Source organism: Echinops telfairi, unplaced genomic scaffold, assembly GCF_000313985.2.
Source record: "Echinops telfairi isolate 266 unplaced genomic scaffold, ASM31398v2 ScPeMD7_1;HRSCAF=3_0, whole genome shotgun sequence".
NCBI lineage: Eukaryota > Metazoa > Chordata > Mammalia > Afrosoricida > Tenrecidae > Echinops > Echinops telfairi.
Window position 1 is genome coordinate 2,196,422 of NW_022103896.1, and position 16,812 is coordinate 2,213,233.

Sequence of the window (16,812 nt, forward strand, 5' to 3'; positions counted from 1 at the left end):
AATACATAAGCAACTCCACTGTCTGTCCCGGAGGTGACTGCTGCCGGCGTTCACGGCGGCCCTGGGGTGTAGCCCGGGCAGCTGCGTTGAAGCTGCCAACCTTTGGGCTCGTAGTCCAGCTTGCTTCCTGCTTGTGCCACCCCGGCGGGGGCGGGGGCTGGGGCTGGGGGCTGCCAGCAGGTAGCAGCTGCCGGGGGTGCTCAGCCCACCCCTGACAGACACCCCCCGCCGGCAGATGACCCACAGCAAGGAGGAGTTCAGCGTCCACCTGGGCCAGGCGCTCTGCTACCTGCACAGCGGCCACCTCCACATCAGGACCTGGGCAGCACTCTTCATAGGTGGACCTCCTGCGGCCCTCCTCCCCCCCTCCAGCCCTCCTGCCCTGCCCACGCACCCAGGAAGGAAGAGGTCTCCGGCTGCGCAGAGACTGGGGTGCGGGAGAGCCCCCAGCCCCCGACTCTGCCCTTCGGTGTCCTGCAGGTTACACCATCTGCTACCACCCCCAGGCTGTGTCCCAGATGGTGACCGGCGTGGACACAAGCCTACTCCTCTACAGTAAGCAGCCCCCCACCCCACCCCTACACACACACACAATTAGAAGCCAGGCCTCTGGAACAGTCCCTCCACCAGGTCAACACGGGGGTGAGGGAAACCCTTACCCTCTCCAAGCTTCAGTGGTGGCAGAGGGGATGTGGGCAGGAGGCCCCTCCCCAGACTGACTTTCACAGATGAACTAGGGGAGCTCAGAGTTCAGGAGGGAGGCACCCCAGGCCTTGGTTGGGCGGGACAGCGTCTGGGCACCTCTCAAGTTACAGAGAGGTCCCAGACCCCCGCAGGGTGGGTCACACAGTGGCTGGCAGTTCAGCTGCCCTGTGATGTGCCCCCTCTTTCCTGGAGCCTTTGAAGAGCTCAAGAAAGACCCAGAGCCAGCAATCCGGGAGTTCGCTGAGAGGCAGTGCTCCTTCCTGCAGAAGGTGGGGGCCAGACTCCACCCCTGACGCCACCAGCCCCACTCCCACCCCACCCCCAGCAAACCCGGCAGCCCTGCCCCATCCCAGAACTTGATTGTACAGCATGTGTCCATAAGTAAGGTGTACATTCAACAGAGGCAGCCCCCTGTCGGCTCCCTGCCCAGCACCCCCATAACCATCCCTGCTGTGACCGAGGAACCTCTGGGGACTGTGGGTAGGGTGCAGGACAGTGGGGGTGGAAGGCCAGGACCCGGCGACAGGCTGGGAGGTGGTAGCCCTTCCACCCCAAGATCTGGCCCCATCACTGGCTCTGAGCACCTTCCCCAGGGAGTGTGGCTGAGCAGAGGCGGGTCTGCAGCACCGGGGAGCTGACCCTGCCCCTGGACCAGCCTCCTCAAGCCTGAGCCCCAACATCTCCCTCTCCCCACTGCTGTCCTGCTGGTCCCCTCAGAACCAGGAGGGTGGCACTGCCAACGGGGCCCCAACACCCTTCCAATGGAGCCCCCCTCCCCCCCCGCCCGGCCTGGAGTTTTGGTGCTCAGCCTTGGCTGAGCCGTGGGCTGGTAATGCCAGCTCCTGAGAAGAGTCCTCCCTGGCAGGACCCTGAGTCCCTTCCCCTTGAAGCCTCAGTTTCCCATTTGAAATGGGCAGATGGGCCTCCCCAGGCCGGACACTGAGCTTCTGCACCTTGTCCCAAGACCCCTTCCACACCAGCCAACCACCCCAATGGTGGCACCCCATGAACCTGCCCCCACCCCGACCTTTCTCTCACCCCCACTTGTCCCTTGGTCCCTCCTTTCCGAGCCCTGACCCCACCCTCACCATCTGGACGTATCCCCATTACCCAGCCTACATGGCCCTGCTGCAGGCAGCCCCTGCACCATGCTGCCCCCTCAGCTCCAATCCCCCCAGGCCGAGCTCACCCTGCACCCCATCCCTGCCCACCTCCTAGATTGTGAGCCCCTTGGAGTAGGGCCAGGGGGACCACAAATGCCATGATGGACTGAATACAGCGGCCAAGGCTAAACCTCTGATTTACTTTAATCCATTCTGTTCGGGCCATGGAGAAACCACAGGGAGGGTCAGCCAAGCTGGCAGCCTCCCCAGGAGCTCATGGCTCAGTGATGGCTGCCAGGCCAGCTCTGCCCCTGTCTCTGGGGGAGACCCCGGGGGGCTCACCAACAGCTGTGACTGGTGCTGAGCCTGGCCTGGCCTCTCCCTCTGGCACGGGCTCCTCGGGGACCCAGGGCCATTGAGGAGGCGCCTGGAGCAACCAGTGGACAGGAGATGTGGGATCCAGAGCCACTCCTGTGCAGGGGGGCTCCCCAGGGGGCTTTGCAAGAGTGCCCCTGGACTTAATGCCCTCCAGCCACCTCATGGCAGTGGGCAGCACCTGCCCAGCACCACCACTGCCACACACGCCCCGGTCTATGCTCTCTAGAAAGGCCCCTTAAAGCTTAGAGCCGGTGGCAGGACTGGGCTCGAGCCCCACTCTATCAGTGGGCATAACCCCCAGGCTCTGGGAAGTTGGGGTGGGGGTCCCCTACCTCCCATGGCTGCAGGGGGAATCCATGCACTGCCCAGGCCACTGGTACAAGGCCAGGCCTGTGTCCCCAGGGTCACCCCCAAGGACCCACCTCAAGTGCTGAGCTGGACCCTGGGCCTGGGGGAAGGGGGGGCATGAGTTTGCCCCCACAGTGCACAACCTCCCTGGTGGTTCAGTGTCCCAGTGTGGGGGCTGGGAGGGCAGAGGGAAAGCTGGTGGGCAGATGCCGGGAGGAGGCAACCCCAGACAGAGGCCAACACCCCAGGCCGGGCCTGCAGATCCTTCAGTGGGGGTCAGTCCTGGCCTTTGGGGAGGCCATCTTCAAAGTGCGGGGAAGGGGGCTCACCCCACAGCAAGGCCTGTCAGGCAGCCAGGGCCCAAACTGTCTGCCTGGGTCTCCCTTGTACCCCCACGCTCCTCTCTCAGGCCCCCAGCAGCCCTTCCTGTGCCCCTCCCTCAGGGCTGGGGGCTGGCTGCCACTCCCAGGAAGTCCACGCTCACCAGCTCCCTCCTCCCGGTGTCCACGTGGGCCTGGGAACAGCCCCATGAACCCCTACACAGGCAGAGGGGGCACCCCAGAGATCCAGCCTCACCTGCTCCTAGCTTCCAAAACAATGGGGTGACACTGTAAACCCATTAGAAAGCTCTGTCTAAAGGCGATGTGTACCCCCCACCCCATCCCAGCTCTGTGGACTTCGAGATCCTAAGAGGCATAGGGCCAGCCATGGTCACCAGGGGGCGCAAGAGGACTGCATGGGAGGAACTGCTGGTCAGGGCCTGCGCTGACCCCCCCCAACCTGCACCCCCAACCTGCGATGACACTCCCCCAACCTGCACTGGCACCCCCCAGCCTGCACCCAACCTGTGCCAGCCCCCCCTGCAGACTGCACCCCCAAACTATGCCGACCCCCTACCAGTCTGTACCCTTCAACCTATACCAATCCCCGCAGAGACAGCCCCAGCACTTCTGCACACACAGCCACAGCCGCCTCTTTATTGCTCAGGGCTCAGGAGCACCACAGTGTGAGGTGCTTCAAACAGGTGAGGCCGGCAGCTGCTGCTGCCCCAGGATTAATACACAGCCCCATTAGCAGGCTCCAGGGAGGGCCACCCGGGGACATGAGATCTCACTGCTTAAGGGACAAAGTTGTGACAGAGAGAGGAGGGGCACAGACAGACAAAGGTCAAAGAGGTGGGGACGGGGTACAGAGAACGCAGGGGCAAAGGAGTGGGGAACATGGGCGACAAGGGGCAGGCTGGCACAGGCAGTCAGATGGAGAGCACAGGGCTCGGGACCCGGGCAGAGGGGTGGGGGAGCTGGTGGGGCAGGGTGCCAGGGCTCCTGTGCAGGCAGCCTGCGCTACATGAGGCAGCACCTGACCCGGTGGCCGTGTGGTGCCCTGAACCGCAGCCTTTGTCGGGGCCGGTACTTCTCCAGGTAGGTGAGCTGTTTGCTGTTGATGGCACCCCGCCGCTTCCTGTTGAGAGGACAAGGGTGTCACCAGGGCTGGGAGGGGGGCCTGAGAGCATCACAGCAGGCCGTCCAGGCTGGCACCATCCTCACCTGTCTTCCAGGCTGGCCACTGGGCCCCACCCCCTGCCATGTACCCCTCAGGGCAAAGCCCAGGTAAACCAGCTGCTCTCCCCACTCCCAGGCCACTGGCCAGCCTCTCATCAAACCCCACTCCTCCCAGGACAGCCCTCAGTCCCCGCCCCACCTCATAGCCAGTGTGTCTGACCCACCTCATAGCCCTCCAGGAGCCCAGCCCCCAGGCTCCCACCCCTCTGCCTGAGGTGTCACTGAAACACCCAAGCCCGCCCCCCCCCCAGTCTCCCAGCAGGCCCACCACCCCACCTCTCCTGGACCCTGGCCAGCTTTCTGCCAGGCTCTGTCCCCTCTGCTCTTGGCTTGTGTCTGGGACAGCAGGCACCTGGCAGGGGGGCAGCTGCCACTTCCTGGAGGGGGGGGACACCAGGAGCAGGCTGAGAGACCAGGTGACGAGCCATGTGACAGGCTAGGGACACTGTGTCCCATCCTCCCTGACCTCAGGCAAGGCTGACCAAGTGTGAGTGCAGTCAGCCCTGGTTCCTCTGGCAGCTGGCTCAGAGCCCCAGCCCCAGGCCCGGCAACGGGGCTCCCCGAGCAGTCAGAGGGCTGGCCGGGGGGATCCCAGGGGCTGGAAGCCTGCCAGTCACTGTGGGGCAGGCAGCCTTGCCAACCAGCAGCTGTAGGACGGACACACACCGAGCCACGGCCTGCAGGTGGACATGGCGGCCTGAAAGGTGGAGTGAGGAGACTGGAAAGAGTGGGTGCGAGACATGTGTGATTCATGTGTCATGTGCGCGCAAGATGCATGTGAATGTGGCATATGTGCATCTGTGTAAACGGTGTTTATGGTGAGGTGCACGTGTGTGCGCACGCGCGTGCTGGATGGTGTGTGAGCATCAGTGTGTTCGGGGATGCAGGTCGGAGTATGTGAGAGTGGTGTGGGGACGTGTGTGGTATGTGAGGTGTGTGGGGTGTGCACATGAGGGAGGGGTGAGGGCAGGCAGGGGACGGGCATCAGGCCCGAAGCTCTGCAAGGCCAGGGAAGCCCCTCCAGCAGACCCCACCCTCGCCCCTGCGGCCACTCACTGTCTGATGAACTGGACTGCGTCCTCGTACTTCATGCCGCCCTCCAGCAGGGCCAGCGCCACCAGCACGGGGGCCCTGGGGACACAGCACCAGTTAGGGGCGGCACCCAGCGCCCGCGCCAACAGGCCCTGACCTGGCCTCACAGGCTGGGAATCTGGTGTGGGGGCCCTGGGTGGCTCAGAGTCAGGGCGTGAATCTCAGGGGAGCGGAGGAGAAACACATCTTGACCCAGGCTCAGCAATAAGGCGTGAATCGGGGAGGAGGTGGGGGGGACACGACACACTGGCAGCTGAGAGTCAGGGCGTGAATCTCAGGGGTGGGGACATCCTGACGGGGGCGGGGGTGTCAGAGACAAAGCGTGAAACCTCATGTTGGGAGGATGGGGTGGGTGGGGCCCAGTCAGGACATGAAGTTAGTAGGGACCTTGACCTAGCACTCAGTCAGGGTGTGCTCCACCACCCCACCCTGGTCCCTCAAGCTCCTGTGCTGTTGACAGCACCACATGGGGTGGGAGGCTGGAGAGGGGGCGCAGGGGAAGCCGGACACACTGGCCCTTCAAGAACCTGTACCCTGAGTCCACCCCAATGCCGCCAATCCTTCCCATGGCATCCCAAGCCAGGAGGGCTCCCCTCCCAGGCCCCAACCCCGCAGGAAAGCTCTGGACCCTGGAGTCCTCGAGGAGGGGGCTCTGGGGCAGTGAGGCCACCCCTGAACCACTGCATAGGACCAAGAAACTGAGTGGGCACGCACCGTCCCAGGCCTGCCACGCAGTGCACCGCCACACAGCTGCCAGGCTCCTCACAGAACGTGGCCTGCAGCAGGCTCAGCCAGTCCTCCACAATCCTCCCAGGCGGGGGTGCTCCGTCGTCAAAGGGCCAGTCCTGGGGGGGGCCATCACAGGAGCCCTGGAGAGTACTGTTCAGAGAGGGCAGCCCTCCTGCTCACCAACCCACCACCACCTCCAGGGCCCTTACCACTGAGTAGGACCCCTGGGAACCTCCCCACACAGTGCTTTGTGGCCCTGGGTCCCCTAGCCCCACACCCACCGTGTAATGACCTGCCCCAGAGGTCCTGGGCCCTGTCCCCTGGGGCCACCCTGTCTACAGGGCAACAGTGGTCATTGCCCCCACACCAGGCTGAGTGGGTGCACTGTGTAGCAGCCCGGGTACCCCAAAGAAGAAACAGCCTGGGGCCCTGCTGGATTCCAAGCCCTTAGCCACCTCAGGGCCTCCTGGGGGCATCCCTGGGGTCCTTCCCACTGACCCTCGGTGCCTGGGGAAGTCAGGTGGCCCTGAAACCAGGAGCTCCTGCTGAGAATCGGGTGTCTACAGGCATGCCCGGAGTGGAGCCTCCCGGCCCTCGTCCTTCTAAGCGGCTGACCCTCACAGGGTCAACCCCAGGGGGAGTGGGCAGGGCATCCAACCCAGCCTCTGACCCCAGAGCCCAGATCTGTCCCCACCCTAGGCTAGGCCCCATGCTGGGGGGAGGGGGCAGGGAGAGCTCTGAGGCCCAGCCAAGCCACCCCACTGGGAGCCCCCACCGGCAAGGTCAGGAAAGTCTGTTCCCAGCAGGCCAGAGTGGCCCTGCAGGCTGACCCTGGGGCTCCATGCCCCTACCCCTCTGCCTGACCAGGGAGGTGCCAGAGGAGCAAGGGAAACAGCCTACAAGCCCCCACACACCTCCCCCAGCCTCCTCAGAGCCTCTAGGGACCCACTGCTGCACTGGCACACCCGCCACCCCCATCGGCTGCCGGGCGACAAGGCCGGGCACGGAGACTTGGAGGGCCAGAGGGACAGGCCCAGCAGAGGCCCATGTGGCACCTGCAGCCATGCTCTGCCCACTGGGACCCGGCTCTCCCCATGGCCCAGGTCAGGGGGGTGTGGGATTTGCAGGCTTTGGGGAGGTGTTTGCCAGGTAGGGCTGCCAGAGGCCCCAGCCATGGCCTCGGGACCACCTGACACCTGCCAGACCCCATAGGAAGGGTCCTCCAGGACCCCCCTCCAGACCCGCAGGGCAGATCCCCGGTGCAGCAGGGCAGGGACATGCGGGCCCACATTGGGGGTGGACAGAGGAAAGGCAGAGAGGACAAGTCGGGGCAGGGCAGGTGTCCCAACCCTTATGTGGCCCAACCAAACACATGAAGGTGACAGGTGGCTTCCTTCCTGGTGATGGGACTCAGCCAGGGCTCCTCGGCGCCCTCACCCCACCTACCCCATGACAGTCCCCCCCCCCGTTACAGCACACCCCCAGTGATAGCCCCCCAGCAACAACCCCTGTGGTAGCAGGGACCCCATCACAGCCCCATGGCGGTAGGGACCCCATGACTGACAGCCCTCATGACAGCAGGGACCCCATGGCAGCCCCCATGGCAGCAGGGACTGCACCCCACCACCAGGGTCTCACCACCACAGTGATGCCGTCCTTCTCCAGGGGGGTCTTGTCGTAGGTCACCTCACACACACGTACCACGGTGGTGGCCCCGTACTTCTTCAGGTCCTGTCGGGAGAAGACAGGGCTCAGGGGTCGGGGCCCCTGACTCGGCCCTGGGCAGGGCTATGTCCCCTCCATGAGGCAGAGAAGCTCCGGCCCACAGTCGTGACCCAGTCACGGGATGGGCCCTGACCCTCCCCTTTCCTGAGCCTCTGGGACTGCCGCTCCACCCGACTCACTCCACTCTCAGAAGCCCACCGCCCACCCCCAGACACTCACCCCACCAGCCTCACCTGCCATGCCTTTCTGCAGACAGAGCCACACACACACACACCCAAGATGACCCCTAGCTGCAGGCAGTCCTGCACAGGCTCCACTCAAGGGGCCCACACTGGTCAGCCAACCACCCTGGTGCCTGACAGGTCCTCGGATGGGGAGCTCCCAATGGGAGCCTTGTTCCTCAACACACACACACCCCCAGTGGGGGAAAGGTGAGAGCCTCGGGGCCAGGCAGGGATATTTATACCCAGGCAGAGGGGGATCCCTTCCACGGGGGGCCACGTGCAGCCGCCCCACCCCCACAGCTATTCTGGGAAAGTGACCAGTCAGCTGCTGGGCCTGCTGGTCACAGGACAGGGACACCAGGCTCAGGGAAGACATCCTAAAGCATTGGAGGCTGGGGGGAGCGGGGGAGCACCTCAGTGCCTCAGAGAGGATCCATCAGTTGAGCAAGCCCCTGTGGCCGGCCACACCCTGAGCCCTGACCCTGCTCACCCTGATCCCTGATCCTGCTCACATTCTGAGCCCTGACCCTGCTCACACACTGAGCCCTGGTCCTGGTGACAGGCTGAGACCCATCTGCCCCTTCCTCACACATGCCCCCACTCCTTCCAGCCCAGCCAGTGCAGAGAGGCCAGAAGGGGGGCTCAGGTGGGCAGAGGACGGCAGGTTCAGAGCTCAGGCACACCTGCACTGTCAAAAGAGTTGTCACACATTGAAACTGGCCTGCCCTGCCGTTCCCCAGGGGTCACCATGGTCCTGTGACCAGGGCAGCGAGGTCTGGTCTCGAGCCCCACCCTTGACCCTGACGTGGTCAGCTGTAGCATGCCCTAGCCAGCCCCCAGCCCCTGCTGCAGGCCAGGCCCTGCTCACCTGGATGAAGGTGCCGAGGGTGGCGTTGGTAGGGTTGTGGGTGATTAGGAATCGCATGTTCTTGTAGCTGACCTCCACGGGGGCGGGCCGGTTCATGCGAGCCATTGCCGTAGGGAGGGGGGGTCACTATGAGATGACCCACCAGCCCCCAAACCCCAGGGAGAGGAGCAGCTGTGCTTGTCCAAGAGAGGGAGCGTCTAAAAACCCCACCCACCCCACCCCGGCCCAGCCCGCACAAATATTGCGCAATAGTGGGAGGGGGCTCCCCCAGAGTTCGGGTAGTTAGAGCAAAGCCACGACCTCTTTACAAAATAAAGGCTCCAAACGGTCACCCCGAAGTCCAAGAGGCCCCCTGAGCCTGTCTGAGAGCACAGCCGTCACCAAGGACCAGAAGAAGCCAGAGCCACTCAGTCCAGACGGCCGGGCCAGTGTGTCCCCCGCCGATGCACCCTCCTTGGTGGACGGCCGCAGCCCAGCAGCCGCAGGAGGTTCAGTGTGCACTTGAATCAACAGGTGGCACGGGGGAGGCTTGGGGCACCAATCACGTTACCCCATCAGGGCACGGCGAGTCCGGGAGGAGGGCAGGGGGCTCAGGTGATTGGGCCGGCCCCAGGCCGGGCAGCGGCGGCCAGGGGCAGGCGAGGGCAATGGTGAGGGCCAGCGGCACGGCCTCTTCAGCAGAGCTGGCCGTGAGGGCAGTGCTGGGCGTGGCAGTACTCAGCGGCACCCCCCACGGGGCCCTCCATGGACGCCAGGCTGGTCAGCGGCAGGCCACGTCTGGGGAGAGGACAGAAGAGCATTACGGGGCAGCCAGGCTCCTGCCTGCCCCACATCACAATCCATGCTGGCCCTCCCACTGTCCCTCCTGGGCCTCACTTTCCCCACAGAGAGCTCCAGGAGGGACAGCTCCTGGCCAAGGCTGCCGGGGGGCAGGGGAGAGTGGTCCATCCAGGCAAGCTCTGGCTTAAGGACAGGACCCAGATCAGGCTTTGGGGCCCACACACATCTTACACACACTTCCACATATGCACTCTCACATACACAGGCTCACACATCACACACATTCACAGGTACCCAGGCTCACACACACACATGCATGCACATACTTACACATCACACACACCCATGTGCCACACACGTGCGAGCACACTCACATACACACACATTCACAAGTACACATGCTCACATTCACACACGTACATATACACATGTACCACGCACGTGCAAGCACACTCATATAAACACATATTCACACATACACACACATATCGTGCATACGCACACGCACACACGGAGCACCTGAGCCCCATAACACAGACCTGGGCCCTGCCCACACAACACTGGCCCCAGCCTGTGCCTGGTTGACACCCCGCACCCCTCATGGCATCACCCTGTCTTCCGCAGCCGGCCATCCTGGGGAAAAGGTGGGGGGCGGGGGAGGGTTGTGTGCCTGAAAAGGCTGTCCCTGCACCCCCTCTGGCTCCTGCAGTCACCCCTACCCGGCAGCCCGAGAGGACATGCCAGCTCTGAAGATAAACAAGCCCGGCTCTGCCCTCCTGAGCTCAGAGACTCTCAGTGCCCGAGAGTAGCCCAAAGCACGTGCCAAGGTGGTGACGGCACAAGGTGGCCAGACGTAGGGTCACATGTGCCCAGGCCCTGGAAGGAACAGGCCTCCAAGTCCACTGGTCTTCCTCTTGGTCTAGGAGCCCAGCGAGAGCACCCAGTTCCCCCACCACCCGCAGACTGCCCGAGGTCTTGGGTAGCCCTGGCCTCTGTGTGCCTCAGTTCCCACACACCCACCCCCCTTTGGCACAAGACCAGGATGGCAGAGGACCCTGGGGTCCCCCTGCTGGGACCCCTCCTGCCTGCTCCCAGAACCCTCCTCTCTGCCAAACTAAACGGGGCTCCACAGGCCTCCCACTGCAAAGAACCCCCAACCCCTGACCCCCGCACCCCTTACCTGTGCCTCAGCACCTCCCCTCCAGCGGGCCAACCCCAACACCAGACAGACCCTGCACCTGGGCGCTGAGCACAGGCCCCACCTCACTGGCTTTGGCTGGGCACTGCCGCTCAGAGGAGTAAAGTGGGGGCGGGGCTGGGGGCTGAGTAGAGGCCAGGCTGCAGGAATGCCCGCGCACACCCCACTCTGAGCACTGAGAGAAAAGGCAGAGCTGCTGTGGACGCCCCAGCACAAACACCTGAGCCCCCCGGGGCGAGTGTGCGTGTTTACAGCAGAGAGGCGCGCTCTCAGAACCCCAGGGGCTTCGGGACTCCCCAGGGTCCGTTGGCAGGGCCTCCCTCCAAGGGAGGCTCACACCGTCTGGCCCCGCCCACGACCCCGCCCAAAGAGGGAGGAGTCTGAACCGTCACACGCCGCGGCCGGAGCCACAGAGCTGGCCCTGCTGGCCACACACCCACTTGTGTAGGCCAAGGGCAGCCCCTGGGAGGGGACAGAGCAGTGGTGCCAGGACCCCCTGCCCCCTATGCTCTGCCCCGCTGCAGCCAGGCCGCTGAGCCAGCCAGGGGACAAGGGTGGGTGCTTCAACCGGACCTGTGCAGGGCTGCCCCTGGGGTCCCGCCAGGGATGGGCACCGAGAGCAGGCATCACAGCCCCGGGCCTCCGGTGCCCCTGGCTCCCCACTGGTCACCACACCAGGGTCCTGCCGGAAGCCTCCACCTCCCTGAGTGCCCCTTCTTGGGGACCCAGCCCGGTTCCCTCCCACCTACAGACACTGGCCCTGCCCTCTGTAGAGACTGGGCACGGGGTACCAGGAGGGGCGCTGGCGGGGACTAAGGGGCCAGGGGCCCGCCGAGGCGCAGACTGGGTGGAACGGGGCGTGCTAGCAGGCGGGGGAGCTCGAGTTGGTCTGGAGCGCCCAGACGACCCCCGCCGCACACCCTGCTCCCCGCGATCAGGAGGGTGTCCTGTCCAGCCTGCGGAAGGGTGCCCTGCCTTCATGGCTGGGCTGAGGTCGCAACAAGTACCCCCCACCCCGATCTCGATTCCTCCGCCCGGCTCCCACGGGCGCTCACCGGAGCCGCCATCCGCGCCTGTGCTCCAGCCGGCGGCGGTCCTGGACGAGCCGGTCTGGCCCGCGGTCACGGAGCCTCGGTCCGGTCCGGAGATGCGGAAGACCTAGCAGAGGGCGTGGGGCGCGCCCACCCTCGCCACCAACCGGGCGCCGCGCTGCTGGCCTCCAGGCGGATGCGGAGCCGCGCCAGCTGGGCTATTTATAGCGCCCAGGCGTCACGTGGGCTGGGGGAGGGGGTTGTCCAGTGACCGGGAAGCGACCTGGCTTCTTGTGCTATCCCTGCTGGCCTGGCTCCCACACCTGCCGCCTAAATATAGCGGGGTCCTGCTGGCCAAGGGTCCGGTGTCCCCCCACCCCCTCCTCACACGCTCACATACACTCACACACTCTCCCATACACTCACATTCACACACACTCACACACTCTCTCACACGCGGAGGGAGAGGAAGCACCTGGTGGACAGGAAACAGGGCAGTGCAACATCTATGGAGGGACAGCCAGAGTCCATTGACACCTCCCCAGGAGGGACAGCCAGGGTCCACTGATACCCCCAGGTGTGACAGCCAGGGTCCACTGATACCCCCAGGTGTGACAGCCAGGGTCCACTGACACCACCCCCCAGGAGGGACAGCCAGTGTCCACAAAAAGACCCCCCAGGAGGGACAGCCAGGGTCCACTGAGACCTCCAGGAGGGATAGCCAGGACCCACTGACACCCCCAGGAGGGACAGCCAGGACCCACTGACACCCCCAGGTGTGACAGCCAGGGTCCACAGAAAGACCCACCAGGAGGGACAGCCAGGGTCCACTGAGACCTCCAGGAGGGATAGCCAGGACCCACTGACACCCCCAGGAGGGACAGCCAGGGTCCAAGGAAAGATCCCCCCACCCAGGAGGGACAGCCAGGGTCCACTGAGACCTCCCAGGAAGGGAGTCAGGACCCCACCAACCCCTCCAGAGAGTGTTCTATTCCATTTTCATGACAGCCTGGAGGCTTTGCCAGCTCTTCTAAGCAAATGAGCAAATCTCCTCACCCCACAAAGCCCCCCGTTGGGCCCACCCTTGCCTCCAGGAGCAAGGACTCCCGGGACCGATACCCCCCCCTGCACCTGCACAGCCACCATAAAGGTCTCAGGGAGGGGTCAGAGCAGGCAAACCCCCCCCCCCCCACACACACACACACACACACACACACACACACACACAGGGTCCCTGGGGGCCCGTCTTGATGGGAACCCGGCGTAGAGCCCAGCTCCCAGACAGCCTGCCTGGCCTTACAATCAGCGGTCAGCCCAGGGGAGGGGAGGGTGCTGGCCTGGGTCCCAGCTTGGGGACACAGTCCCTCCCCAGCTCTCCTCACACGTACAGGCTGGCCTGCTCCTCTCCCCAAGCCAGGGGCCACCCACCTGCCAGCCCAGGGACCCTTCCTCACCCTAGCTGTGCTGCACCCCCACCCATACATCATCTCAGCTGTGGGCTTGCAGCACATCCCTGAATGCCACCCCGGAGGCCACCGTCTGAACCGGCAGTTCCTGACGGCACAACGGGGCCAGACCTTGCTGCACAGAGAGAGGCACTGAGGAAGCACAGAGATGTGAGGTCTCGTGGCCAAGTCACACATCCATTAACAACATAATCATACATCCAGTCCACCGTCAGCCCTACAACGTAGTCACACAGCCAGGCCACACACCCGAGTCACGGCAGGAACAGAACCTGGCTCAGGCTGTGGCTTACTGGTCTCTGAAGCCCTGCGTGTCCCAAAGCCAGCCCTCCGGGAGGGAGGCCCCCTGAAATCTGCCATTCCAGCCCTGGTTTTCTAGCCCATCCCAAAGCTGTCTGGATGCCCCCAGGCAGAGCCCCCGCACCCCTCCCTCCCTGTACCCACCCACTGCAGCTCGGCTGGACCCCCATGGGCCTTTCCAGCCTGTTTGCACCTGCAGGGGCCCCTCCTGGGACCCCCAGGGAGGGAGGATGGGCCGGCCCACCGCTGGGGAGCCAAGCAGGGAGCCCTGAGCCCCTGACCTCAGGAACTCTCCTCCCTCTCACGCTGCATTCCCCACCCCCCACCCCCTCCTGCCCACAGTCCTGCCTGGCTCCTAGGATGACCCAAGCAGACTAAGCCACTGTCTGGAGGGCAGTCCCGAAGGAGGCCCTCAGAGGTGGTCCATGCCACCCCACGCCACCCCCCCCACAAAAGATCCAGGTTCCAGGAGGTTGTCCAGCCCCATCTCAGCTCTCTGCTCAGAGGTCACCTGCACCGCTCATGGCCTCCCCCACTGCTGGCCAGTCCCACTGTCAGCCCCTCCCCCTTCCTGTTAGTCCACAAAGAGGGATGCTTCCAATCTGCCGGATAGGCCTTCAGGAAGTTGGCTGGGTGGGGACCATTGCCCTGGCTCCCCTGATGGGCCCCAGACCAGCCCCTGGCCCCTCAGGCTGTAGAGTCTTCCCTCAGTGGGACCCCATCTGCAGACCCCATCTGTGGACCCCGTCTGTGGACCCCATCTGTGGGGAAAGCAGCTTCCAAGTGATCTAGCAGGAGCAGTGTCCGTGGGGAGCTCAGGCCTCGACTCAGAGCTTGGGGCGCAGGCGTCTAGTCTAACCCCCAATCACTACCTGACTTTAGGTTCCCTGACTCCAGGTTCCCTCACTCCCCGACCGTTGCCCATGCTATCTCCCTGACCAGTGCCCAGATAGCTGCCCACCATGCCTACAGGCCCACGATTTTCAGCCTGCAACTCGTAAGTTCAGGGAACTAGAGCTTGGCCAATGTCACTTAACCAGGAGGCAGGACCGGGCTGGGCAGTGACAGTGCACCCCAGAGCCCGAGGGTACACACAGTAGGTGCTCTGGCAGACCTTGTCCAGGCCTGACCCTGGCCCTGCCTCACTCTGCCCTCTTGGCCAGCCTTCAACAGTGGAAACTTCTGGACCTGAAGCCCCAAGATCCTCCCCCTCTGTGTCCCCCTTATGAGCAAAGGTCGAGTTCTGGATACCTGGGGAATCTTGGGGGGCCCCCACATCCTAGCTCACCTGCACCCTGGGCCCCAAGCCTATCCTGGGCCCCGCGCTCTGGCTACACTGGCCTCTCCATCGCCAAGGCAGTGGACTGTGGGGACTGGCTCCTGGGGCGGTCAGGTTCGGGCAGCAGAGCTGAGGACAAGCCCAGTGTGGCAGGCCAGCTGGATCCCAGGGTCTGGCCTGGGCACTTGGCAAGCAGGATACAGTACACAGTGCAGAGAGAGGCGGCCTGCGTGGCCCACCCACCTGGGCACTCAGGGTCACAGCCTGGGTGACAGGCCCCTCCCACAGGGCCATCCATGGGGCAGGGCAGGGCCTGGGGCCTGCATGGGGACATGCCGACCCTGTCCCCCATGGAGCCCTGTGGCACAGTGGGTCAGTGCTGCACGGCTCTGCGGTTGGCTGTGCACAGCCTGGGAAGCCCACTCAGAGTGGCCATGAGTCCACATGGCCTTGCTGACAGTGGGTTTCGGAGGATCTGTGAATTCGGCCTTATTTGGACACTGGGTCCTGGTCCATGTTGTTAGTCTGGTTCAATGAGGTGAGAGCAGAGAGGTGGTGGTCGTCAGGGATGTCCACTCAGTCCCTACCCACAGGGGCCCTGGGGACAGTGGTACTGCCCAGAGGGTGACCAGGCCATTGTCTTCGCAAAGCAGGCGGCCAGGTCAGCAGCAGTAGAGTGGATGGGGTCCTTAGGCCGAGCGGAGGGCAGAGGTTGGGTCACGCCAAGAACATGGGTCCAGGCGCCAGGTGAGGCTGGGAAGGGCCTCCTCCAGGGGGTACCACCCTGTTGACCCTTGGGCCTCAGAGTGCTGGCCTCTGAGTGGTCAGGAAGACCCACAACTGTTGTTTTAAGCCCCAGTTTGAGGTGGTTTGTGATCAAGGCTCTGAGACCTGGAAGGAGCTCCAACAAGTGAGGTGAGCGGCTGCTGAGTGAAAGGTTCAAACCCACCCACGGGCGCCAACGATGAAAGGCCTTGGAGAGATGCCACCGAAGCTCAAAGCCTGGAGCCGAGGCCTCGTGGGGACTTCAGGGCAGGACCAGCCAGGCCCCGCTGCCCATGCGGCCGAGAAGGGGGCCCACCAGGCACTCACCCGAGCTCCATTGCCCCAGCTGCCCTCTCCACCTGCGAGGCCTAACAGGCCCCCATCAGCATGCTGCTGACTTGTGAGCCCAGCCAGGCTGGCCCCTGCCACCACCCTCGTTTACTGCCAGCAGCCAGCATGCCAGGTGGGCCATAGCCCCACAGCAGACCTGTAACTGCTGCCTGTGTGGGCGGGTGCAGGCAGTGAGAGTGGGGTGAGGCCCCTGGTCTCCCCCAGGTTGTCTTTAGGGCTGAACAGGAGTGGACAGGACAAGCCCTACCCACAGACCCCTGCCAGGCCACCCTGCCCTGCCCCTGGGGCAGAGCTCACAGCAGGTGCTTCCTGCCGCCCTTACAGCTGGGCCCCTGCGCCCTGGCCCTCTCCCCCATCCACCAGGCCTTGCTGGTGTGTGGTCCTGTGGGGTGCAGGGAGGGGACAGGAGGGAGAAGAGGAAGGCAAACATGACAGATGAAGATCAGTGTTGCCCCAGGACCACCTGCCACGGCCAGGCCCTGGCTCCCACAGGTTTCTGCGTCCTGCATCAGTCCTGAGACTGCACTAGCTGGTGCCCTGCGACCACCAAGTGCTCTGAAAGGGATGCCCTGGGAGATCGTGGGCAGAGTGGGAGACGCCTGGGGAGCAGAACTCAGACTCCTAAATGAGAGCGGGCCGACTGGTCAGAGAGAGGCTGCTGGCCCCCCAGAACTATGGCCCTGGCCCTCCTGTCTGGAAGGGAGCTCATGTCTGGGTTAGTGTCCCCAAGCCTTTGGCTCAGAAGAGCTGCACCGACCCAAGGAAGGAAGAGGAAGTGGGATCAGGGATGGGCCTTGGAAGGAACGCCAGTAAATAAACGTGTATGCCTGTTGAACATAAAGCTGGGGATCTGCTCTGTAAGCCTTCCCCATTCCACAGCAAAAACTGTTTGTTTGTTTTAATCAGCA

General features: G+C 64.1%; 2 protein-coding genes across 2 annotated transcripts in view; one reads left to right on the top strand and one right to left on the bottom strand.

Annotated features, from left to right (window-relative positions):
* The window catches only part of LOC101641471 (maestro heat-like repeat family member 5), a 52,854-nt gene extending 50,868 nt beyond the window's left edge, over positions 1-1,986 (top strand). Inside the window, exons 28-30 of the mRNA XM_004697635.4 lie at positions 236-338; positions 481-555; positions 898-1,986. Coding sequence (XP_004697692.4) covers positions 236-338; positions 481-555; positions 898-998 — 279 coding nt within the window. The 3' untranslated portion in view covers positions 999-1,986. The remainder of the gene's footprint in view (positions 1-235; positions 339-480; positions 556-897) is intronic.
* Positions 1,987-3,482: 1,496 nt separating this feature from the next.
* PTP4A3 (protein tyrosine phosphatase 4A3) lies at positions 3,483-8,916 on the bottom strand. The gene is made up of 5 exons (XM_004697374.2): positions 8,735-8,916; positions 7,556-7,648; positions 5,903-6,033; positions 5,153-5,227; positions 3,483-3,995 (listed from the first exon to the last, which is right to left on the bottom strand). The coding sequence occupies exons 1-5, from the start codon at positions 8,837-8,839 to the stop codon at positions 3,878-3,880; spliced, it is 522 nt and encodes a 173-aa protein (XP_004697431.1). The 5' UTR covers positions 8,840-8,916; the 3' UTR covers positions 3,483-3,877.
* Between the last annotated feature and the right edge of the window lie 7,896 nt (positions 8,917-16,812).